General features: G+C 43.8%; 1 protein-coding gene across 3 annotated transcripts in view; it reads right to left on the bottom strand.

The window, feature by feature from the left end:
- The window catches only part of SYN3 (synapsin III), a 279590-nt gene that overhangs the window by 210850 nt on the left and 57713 nt on the right, over positions 1-11027 (bottom strand). For 2 of the 3 annotated variants that reach the window (XM_073324725.2, XM_073324735.2), the window contains exon 4: positions 4129-4220. The exons of the other annotated variant lie outside the window; for it this stretch is intronic. In XM_073324725.2, coding sequence (XP_073180826.1) covers positions 4129-4220 — 92 coding nt within the window. The remainder of the gene's footprint in view (positions 1-4128; positions 4221-11027) is intronic. 3 annotated transcript variants of the gene reach the window in all.

Below are 11027 nucleotides of genomic sequence, written 5' to 3' on the forward strand. Positions count from 1 at the left end.
CCCACCAAGTCACCCCCACCATACAAATATCCACATCTACAAGCACACAAGGACAAACACAAAGACGCGTACACACCACTGCCACAGCCAGATACACACATACTCTTTCTCATATATAAACACCCATCCAGAAAGACACCCAATAATACAGACAACTCACTCACCCCAAACAAAAGACACCCCGTTTTTCGGACACAAAGTTTTATTGCCAGTAACAGTTTAATAAATGAAGGAAAGTTTTGATAGACCCATGAATAACTTCAAGGGCATGGGAAGAGAAAAGAAAATGGGATCAATACAGGTGATCTTCTTGGAGAGCATTCCAGTTTTGTGTGTGAGTGAACAAAGGAGTAGACTGGCACTGACCACCAGCTGATGGATGCACCAGTGGTTTGGATTCACATAGCATGGAAGGGGGGGACGTAGGAGACAATTTCTTGGTGCAAGTGCTAGAGGAGCCAACTGGGGGGGAGCTTTTCTTGACCTGCTGCTCACAAACCAGGAAGAATTAGTAGGGGAAGCAAAAGTGGATGGGAATCTGGGAGGCAGTGACCATGAGTTGGTTGAGTTCAGGATCCTGACACAGGGAAGAAAGGTAAGCAGCAGGATACGGACCCTGGACTTCAGGAAAGCAGACTTCGACTCCCTCAGGGAATGGATGGGTAGGATCCCCTGGGGGACTAACATGAAGGGGAAAGGAGTCCAGGAGAGCTGGCTGTATTTCAAGGAATCCCTGTTGAGGTTACAGGGACAAACCATCCCGATGTGTTGAAAGAATAGTAAATATGGCAGGCGACCAGCTTGGCTTAACGGTGAAATCCTAGCAGATCTTAAACATAAAAAAGAAGCTTACAAGAAGTGGAAGGTTGGACATATGACCAGGGAAGAGTATAAAAATATTGCTCGGGCATGTAGGAATGAAATCAGGAGGGCCAAATCGCACCTGGAGCTGCAGCTAGCGAGAGATGTCAAGAGTAACAAGAAGGGTTTCTTCAGGTATGTTGGCAACAAGAAGAAAGCCAAGGAAAGTGTGGGCCCCTAAATGAATGAGGGAGGCAACCTAGTGACAGAGGATGTGGAAAAAGCTAATGTACTCAATGCTTTTTTTGCCTCTGTCTTCACTAACAAGGTCAGCTCCCAGACTGCTGCGCTGGGCATCACAACATGGGGAATAGATGGCCAGCCCTCTGTGGAGAAAGAGGTGGTTAGGCACTATTTAGAAAAGCTGGACATGCACAAGTCCATGGGGCCGGACGAGTTGCATCCGAGAGTGCTAAAGGAATTGGTGGCTGTGATTGCAGAGCCATTGGCCATTATCTTTGAAAACTCGTGGCGAACGGGGGAAGTCCCGGATGACTGGAAAAAGGCTAATGTAGTGCCAATCTTTAAAAAAGGGAAGAAGGAGGATCCTGGGAACTACAGGCCAGTCAGCCTCACCTCAGTCCCCGGAAAAATCATGGAGCAGGTCCTCAAAGAATCAATCCTGAGGCACTTACATGAGAGGAAAGTGATCAGGAACAGTCAGCATGGACTCACCAAGGGAAGGTCATGCCTGACTAATCTAATCGCCTTCTATGATGAGATTACTGGTTCTGTGGATGAAGGGAAAGCAGTGGATGTGTTGTTTCTTGACTTTAGCAAAGCTTTTGACATGGTCTCCCACAGTATTTTTGTCAGCAAGTTAAAGAAGTATGGGCTGGATGAATGCACTATAAGGTGGGTAGAAAGTTGGCTAGATTGTCGGGCTCAACGGGTTGTGATCAATGGCTCTATGTCTAGTTGGCAGCCGGTGTCAAGTGGAGTGCCCCAGCGGTCGGTCCTGGGGCCGGTTTTGTTCAATATCTTCATAAATGATCTGGAAGATGGTGTGGATTGCACTCTCAGCAAATTTGCGGATGATACTAAACTGGGAGGAGTGGTAGATATGCTGGAGGGCAGGGATAGGATACAGAGGGACCCAGACAAATTGGAGGATTGTGCCAAAAGAAATCTGATGAGGTTCAATAAGGATAAGTGCAGGGTCCTGCAGTTAGGACGGAAGAACGCAATGCACTGCTACAGACTAGGGACCGAATGGCTAGGCAGCAGTTCTGCGGAAAAGGACCTAGGGGTGACAGTGGACGAGAAGCTGGATATGATTCAGCAGTGTGCCCTTGTTGCCAAGAAGGCCAATGGCATTTTGGGATGTATAAGTAGGGGCATAGCGAGCAGATCGAGGGACGTGATCATTCCCCTCTATTCGACATTGGTGAGGCCTCATCTGGAGTACTGTGTCCAGTTTTGGGCTCCACACTACAAGAAGGATGTGGATAAATTGGAGAGAGTCCAGCGAAGGGCAACAAAAATTATTAGGGATCTGGAACACATGACTTATGAGGAGAGGCTGAGGGAACTGAGATTGTTTAGTCTGCAGAAGAGAAGAATGAGGGGGGATTTGATAGCTGCTTTCAACTACCTGAGAGGTGGTTCCAGAGAGGATGGTTCTAGACTATTCTCAGTGGTAGAAGAGGACAGGACAAGGAGTAATGGTCTCAAGTTGCAGTGGGGGAGGTTTAGGTTGGATATTAGGAAAAACTTTTTCACTAGGAGGGTGGTGAAACACTGGAATGCGTTACCTAGGGAGGTGGTAGAATCTCCTTCCTTAGAAGTTTTTAAGGTCAGGCTTGACAAAGCCCTGGCTGGGATGATTTAATTGGGGATTGGTCCTGCTTTTAGCAGGGGGTTGGACTAGATGACCTCCTGAGGTCCCTTCCAACCCTGATATTCTATGATTCTATGGAAATAATTTGTGTATTGGGAGGCAAAAATTAGTGGGACAAGTGAACACAATGGCTGTCATAGATCTGAATTTTAAATATTTAACACAGACTCACGAAATCTTACATGGAAAAATCACTGGAAATTTGCATAGATACAAGCATGGTCACAATCACTGAAAAATGGCTGGAGAACTATAAACAAAGCTCAACAGAGGTGTATCAAGTTTGTGGGATATGTCTAGCGGGCTGTCCCAGTGATCATCAGTGTGAGATCTGATCGATTTTAACATCCATATTAATGCTGTAGAAGAATACGGTAGAGAGCATCTACTTAAGATACGGTATTTGGGTCTGTCATACAACTCATTGAGCAACTTACAGTGGTTATAAAAATGGGTAGGGAAGAAGACAATTAAATTTCCAACCTGAACAAATGTAAGGGTAAAGAAAACAAAATAAAATTTGAAAAATGGTAATGACAGAACAAACTATGAAGTGAACTCGGGGAAAAACGTGATTTGGGGGCAGCATATACAATGTCATTCACATCATGAAACAAAGAGGTGATCATTGCTCTATATATGACTTAGGTCAGATTTCAGCTAACATACCATATTGATATTCTGGGCACCTCAGTACCAGAAAGAAGTGGACTAATGCTGTCTAACTCATGAAATGGATAGATGGCCAGGATGAATAGAGAGCAACACTACGGGATGTGCCTTTGCCTGCAGAGAGAGCAACACTACGGGATGTGCCTTTGCCTGCAGTAGACTGTGGTTGATGCAAGGTGGTTATTCTGAAATGCTAACAACTACAGAAATCTCCAACAGCCTGAGAGGTGGCATCCTGCCCTGAGGCAGCGCAGAAGGCAATGTTGAAGAGGAAAATCTTCCCTAAGGAAGATGGTGCTGAGAAGCAGACAGGTTAGTAGAGGACATACACAGAAGTATTCTGCAGCCACCAGACCTGCAGATATTCAAGCAGACTGTCCCCATCAAAGTGGAACATATATGGGGCTGGCTGTGCGTGCAAAGCAGTATTTACAGTCGAAGTGAGTCAGCAGGAAAATACGAGAGGGAAAGGTGAAATGAAGACCATTGCCCATTGGCAGTATCATCAGACCTGAAGTACAAAAGATTATGAGAATGGGACGTTTCTGCCTAAATTAATGGGTGGGGAAAAGTGAGGATAGAAAACAACAAAACTAGGAAGTAATGTACATTTGGGCCCTGATCCAAAGCCCATCAAAGCCAATGGGAGCCTGTCCATTGACCTCAGTGGGCTGTGGCCAGGCACCTGACTCATCCTTCTTGCTCTCACATCTCTCTAAAAAGAAAGATATGCAAAGAAAGTCAGACTTTCTCACCTTACTACCTTGGTGCCATTCCTCATGACCTGCATGTCCACCATGCAGCCACCAGTAACGTAAGCAGCCAGGTTCAGCTCTGAGAACTCAGCCTGCAGTGAAGTGAAAGAACAGAGCATTACATGGTGACAGAAAACACAAAGAATAAATTGACAGAAATGCAAAACTGTCTTCACATGGAATATTTCTTTCAAAAGTTTTCCATGAGGCAACAGCAGATCCAATTACTGCTGATTTGCAATGGAAACACTGGAGAAGTGTTTATTGCTCCAATACTAATGCTGCATGACTACTCAGGATTAAGTTTATTGCAGTAATAAATACTAAAGGAATTAAGAACCATTGGGCCAAAAAACAAAAACAGAGGTAAAATCACTTGAGTATGACTCAAGTTCCCACTTGGAAACATTCATTTGGAATTATGTCTGAATCCGCTGTCATGGCACTGGCCAGCTATAAACCTAATGCAAGAGATTTATGCTTCCCTTAATGGCCAAAAAGCCTCATTATGCTGCAGGAAGGTGACAAACAGGGGAATCTAGCTGAAGTGGCTTAGCTATTAAAGGTTTAACTATTAAATGTTTAGCGGTGCTGGAGCGGGGTAGGTTACTACGTTACTGTTTAATTATTAAAACAATTCAGTGTGTTCTCTTTGTAAAGTGTAACTCACACTCAAGAAAAGGTTAGCAAAGAATAATCAAGCAATTAGAGGTAAAAGGTGAGTTCCAGGTGACTACGCCTGCTGCATGTCTCAGATGGATCCCAAGGACTTCAACAGTGTCATATATGTAATAATCCCCTAGAAATGCATTTGACTGAGGGCCTGATTACCAATATGGAATATCATGAGGAAAGGAGTGCAAATTAGACTTGGGGAATGTATTGAAAATTATATGCGGGAGTAGGATGTCAATATAAGCCAGTCAGGATATTCAGAATTTCTAAAGTCTTCCTTAATTACAGTTTAATGAATAAACTGTAGTGAGGCATAGTATGTCTGTCTAAAGTGCCTATCACCATAGCTTTCAAGGCCCTGATTCTGCAACAAGACACATGCAGGTAAACCCCTTTACCAATGCAAAGCCCTATTAAAATCAACTGGGCTCCATGGGAAGGCAGGAGTCTATCTCATTGTGTATCTCACTGCAGTAACAAGAGAAGGAGTACTTGTGGCACCTTAGAGACTAACCAATTTATCTGAGCATAAGCTTTCGTGAGCTACAGCTCACTTCATCGGATGCATACTGTGGAAAGTGTAGAAGATCTTTTTATACACATAAAGCATGAAAAAATACCTCCTCCCACCCCACTCTCCTGCTGGTAATAGCTTATCTAAAGTGATCACTCTCCTTACAATGTGTATGATAATCAAGGTGGGCCATTTCCAGCACAAATCCAGGGTTTAACAAGAACGTCTGGGGGGGGGGCAGGAAAAAACAAGGGGAAATAGGTTACCTTGCATAACGACTTAGCCACTCCCAGTCTCTATTCAAGCCTAAGTTAATTGTAGCCAATTTGCAAATGAATTCCAATTCAACAGTTTCTCGCTGGAGTCTAGATTTGAAGTTTTTTTGTTGTAATATAGCAACTTTCATGTCTGTAATCGCGTGACCAGAGAGATTGAAGTGTTCTCCGACTGGTTTATGAATGTTATAATTCTTGACATCTGATTTGTGTCCATTTATTCTTTTACATAGAGACTGTCCAGTTTGACCAATGGTGGATGTGCAGGTGAACATCCACCAATGTGATATATGCCATCATGTGCCAGCAATACCCCTCTGCCATGTACATTGGTCAAACTGGACAGTCTCTATGTAAAAGAATAAATGGACCCCCCCTCCTCAGACGTTCTTGTTAAACCCTGGATTTGTGCTGGAAATGGCCCACCTTGATTATCATACACATTGTAAGGAGAGTGATCACTTTAGATAAGCCATTACCAGCAGGAGAGTGGGGTGGGAGGAGGTATTTTTTCATGCTTTATGTGTATAAAAAGATCTTCTACACTTTCCACAGTATGCATCTGATGAAGTGAGCTGTAGCTCACGAAAGCTTATGTTCAAATAAATTGGTTAGTCTCTAAGGTGCCACAAGTACTCCTTTTCTTTTTGCGAATACAGACTAACACGGCTGTTACTCTGAAACCTGTCACTGCAGTAACAAGGCCTAAATTTGGATGCAGAAAATTGATCTTCTCTCTTGAATCATTACAAGGGAAAAAGGGGCCACATCTTTTAAATTCATGTGTGACTTTTCATTACAGATTTTTTAAAAAGCAATTGGGCAATGTTGTCCTCTAACTAGTCCTCTAACTAGTTCAAACTGGCTTCTACCTAATTTTGTAGCTATGCAGTGTTGCCAACTCTCACAATTACATCATGAGTCATACAATACATTAGCGTTTTTCTTAAAGGCCCAGTAACTGAAATCAAGAGATTGTATGAGACTGTCAAATTTCATTTTAAAAAGTGTTTCTAACTCTCATGGATGCACAGAAAAGCTTGAAAATATGAAGTGAGTGCACCCTAAAGGTTCAGAAACCAGAAGGCAAATAAAAAGAATCCCACCATGACGGGGTGAGGCCCTGGGCTTACTGGTGACTTTTCCTAGTGGTTAGGTTGCCAGGCCTCGACATTTCTCCCTGCCACCTCCAGTGTCCCTTGCCTGCAACTATAGCACTGCAAATTGGTGGTCACTGATTAATAATCATCCCCTTCCAGAAAAGGAGAGTCTAGAGGAATATATACGGTCCCATGCCCTCACAAAGGGAAGGTCTTCAGCCCTCTCCTGCAGGAGACTCGCCCTTGCCTTGAGGCTCTCCACATCTCTATCCCTTCCTTACAGCAGAGACAAGAGGTGGAAGAGAGGCAACAATATCAAGCATGCTGGAGTGCTTTCAGGCTGTTTCCCTGGGCCACTGGCCTCCCCCCAACATCTCCAAGTCTAACATAAGATAGCAGCAACAAACAACGAAACGCTCAGCATAGCTGGCTTAGTGCTAGCCCCTTCCTTGCAGTGATGGCATCTATAGCAGCCTTGCTCAGGAGCTGTCAGAACAGGCCTGTGCCCCTACCCTGTCAGCTCAGCTGTGGGCAGTCTGGTTCTCTTTTAAGCTCCTGCTCCAGTTGGAGCAGGCTCTGTAGGTGCAGGGGGCAGAGTCACCCGGGTCCAGCACTGCTCCTTAACCCCTTCAGTTCTAATGTGGGGTTTATACACCCCATCACGCCTACATTTTTAAAAAAATCTCACCGTTTTTTAGGCCTGACTTATGAGCTTTGAATGCTTGGGGTTAGCCATACTGATAATGCAATTGGCTGGCTACATTTAGTGCCTGTAATATCACATCTACTCTTCAAACATTGTAAGGAAATCCCTTAACCAACTTTTACATTGGAATCCTTCCATAACAGAGATTTCCCACAATCCAAAAGGAAGGGATAACCCAATTCTTTGTGCCAAGGAGTTCAAATGGGACCACAAGTGCACAAATGAACTACTGTCAGCTGTTTGATGACTGGTCACGTTCTCTCCAATATCACAGTTTTACCAGCCCATCACCACACCAGTGTTCTTATCTGCGTAAGATCTAAGTTAGTCTATCTCCATTGAGTCTACTAGAGCAAGAGAGTTCACCCCTCCCAGAGCCATTGTTTCATGCTATCGGCAGACTCCGTCATTCATTGCTGCATCAGTTACACATGACTTACATTTGGAGAGTTAACTTGGCAACCATGAGTGGGCCAGAGACTTACTTTTATAAAGTGCTTATATCCTGCACAATCTGAACATACCCTACAGACTACGAACGCCACTAGCCATCACCTTCAGCCCCCAACTAAAACCTCTCCAACGCATCATCAAGGATCTACAACCTATCCTGAAGGACGACCCATCACTCTCACAGATCTTGGGAGACAGGCCAGTCCTTGCTTACAGACAGCTCCCCAACCTGAAACAAATACTCACCAGCAACCACAAACCACACAACAAAACCACTAAACCAGGAACCTATCCTTGCAACAAAGCCCATTGCCAACTGTGTCCACATATCTATTCAGGGGACACCATCATAGGGTCTAATCACATCAGCCACACTATCAGAGGCTCATTCACCTGCACATCTAACCAATGTGATACATGCCATCATGTGCCAGCAATGCCCCACTGTCATGTACATTGGCCAAACTGGACAGTCGCTATGTAAAAGAATAAATGGACACAAATCAGACATCAAGAATTAAAACATTCAAAAAACAGTTGGAGAACACTTCAATCTCTTTGGTCACTCGATTACAGACCTAAAAGTGGCAATTCTTCAACAAAAAAAAATCAAAAACAGACTCCAAGGAGAGACTGCTGAATTGGAATTAATTTGAAAACTGGACACAATTAACTTAGGCTTGAATAGAGACTGGGAGTGGATGTGTCATTACACAAAGTAAAACTATTCCCCCACCCCCCCACAGTTCCTCAGACATTCTTGTCAACTGCTGGAAATGGCCCACCTTGATTATCACTACAAAAGGTTCCCCTCCCGCCCTCACCACTCTCCTGCTGGTAATAGCTCACCTTACCTGATCACTCTCGTTACAGTGTGTATGGTAATACCCATTGTTTCATGTCCTCTTTATAAATAAATCTCCCCACTGTATTTTCCACTGCGTGCATCTGATGAAGTGAGCTGTAGCTCACGAAAGCTTATGCTCAAATAAATTTGTTAGTCTCTATGGTGCCACAAGTACTCCTTTTCTTCCTACGGACTGTGTGTCACTCTGGAGGTTATATTACTCTCAGTCATGCAGTCATTACTCAGGCCATCAACTTTCATGGAAATTTTGCTTGAGTGAGAAAATGTAGAATTGGACCAAACAGTCATCAAATCTCCCTTATGTGTGTAAATAGCCCTATCCATATAAGGTATTTTTAGCATGCCCAACACTGACCTATCCAATCATACATTCTCACCTATTATCACCTTTTGCTGGCACTGGTTTTCTGCCTTACTCTGCTAAGTTAACAGCCATTTCCTCTTTCACATAGGTGCTTTGTGCTATCAGACAGGCCCCTGATAGCTAACATTCAGAAGAAGCCTGAACCCTTTAATCAGCAAGAATTGTTTCCTGTTGATTTCCCATCATTCCCTGTATTTTTTGCTCTGTGGGTTTTTTAGGCCTGCCAAATTCCTTGTCTGGAAGCTCAAGGGTCTGATGTGTTTATGAACCTGTGCTTACCTTGCAGACAAAAGCGGTCTTTGAAAGCAGTCAGTGAAGATAGAGAGAGACTGACAGATAACTGTGCATCAGAGGGAAAGGTCCTTGGCACATCGAGTAGTTATTTATACCTGTGCTAAGTGGATGTAAGTGTTACCATTCTAATCTGGTGGTGTTTTACACTCACTTTTCACTCCTGTAAATGACTGCTTAACAGAGAATCAGGTCCAGAGAACGTGGAAATAATTCACAACCTTTGAGCATATCACAGACTGTAGGGCCCAGAATGTTTTGGGTACATCTACACAACCCCTGGAAGTGAGCCTCCCACCAGTATCAATCGATTTGGGCTAGCAGGACTTGAACTAGTGCTCTAAAATAGCTGTAGAGACAGTGCTTTGAAGTTGCATCTCAGGCTGGAGCTTGGGCTCTGAAGCCTGTCCCCCTCCCTAGGCTTCAGAACCCGAGCCCCCACTTCAAAGGGTAGTCTACACACCTATTTTTAGAGTACTTGAGGGAGCCTTGCTAGCCCCAAGTGTGTCAACCCATGCTGGAAGGCTTGCTCCCATGGACTGCATAGCCATACTCTTTGTAACTCTGTGGGTCCCGGAATTTAGCAGACTCACATTTACATTTTGAGGTTAAACGATGAAAGACATTTTTCACAAAAAGTATTTAAGTGTTTTAACTCTTCCCCCCCGCCCCCCCAACCAAACTTCCCAAACCTTCCTCAAACTTCAGAACATTTTATGAAACCTCCAACTTCTCTGGACTCTTTCCATCCCAGTCTTTGCTCTGAATGCTGCCAAAAACTTGACACAAAGTTTTAGGTGCCAACGAAGCATTTTGGTTAAATATTTTTGAGGGGTTGTTTATATATTTGCCACAGAATAAAGCAGAAAATTACTCATAATTTAAAAGCAAAAAATGAATTGTAAATGTAAACAAATTAGTTTTTGCCAGTACCAATTCTTGATACTGTGATGTAGGAGACGTGGGCATAGGCCTGGAAAACAGAGTTTTTGGACTGGCACAACTGTTTTGGTTAGGGGCATGATCTTTTTTAAACCAAAACAGTTACATCTGTATAACCCCTAATGTGGGTGCAGCTAGTCCAGTACAAAGGTGCCTTATACCGATATAGCTTATTCCCCTTTTTGTAGGAAAACAAGCTATGCTAATATAAGCATATTTATACCAATACAACTCTCCACACTTGGGGGAGGGGGGGGTTAAAGCAGTACAACTTGTGTGTTAAAATCCCTGTCCAAATCTCTCACTCCTTGAGCTAGAAGGAAGCTAAGGAGCACTTTGGAAGCAGTATGTTCAGCCCCTGAAGAGTGGAGGGGAATGTATGTCTCATACTGTGGCAGTGATTGACGGCAAAAGGAGTCCTGCCCACCAGCCATTGGTCAGAAAGTTGATGGTGGTGATGCAATTCCAAAGGTATAAAGGGGCGGGGCTGGGGGGAGGAGATAAAGGGCAGAGGAAAATTCTCAGGTCTCTGACAGGGAAACAGGCACTACATAGGACACTCTGCCAACAGAAATTCAACAGGCAGATAGAGAGGAGTAAAGTGATTTCTTTCCCCAAGTCAACATCACTTATACCATCTTGCAGAACCAGCCAGTCAATGAACGATGGCAATAAGAAAAAGAAAAAGTCCAGAAAAGATATTCCATTCTG

This window comes from Lepidochelys kempii, chromosome 1 (assembly GCF_965140285.1).
Source record: "Lepidochelys kempii isolate rLepKem1 chromosome 1, rLepKem1.hap1, whole genome shotgun sequence".
NCBI lineage: Eukaryota > Metazoa > Chordata > Testudines > Cheloniidae > Lepidochelys > Lepidochelys kempii.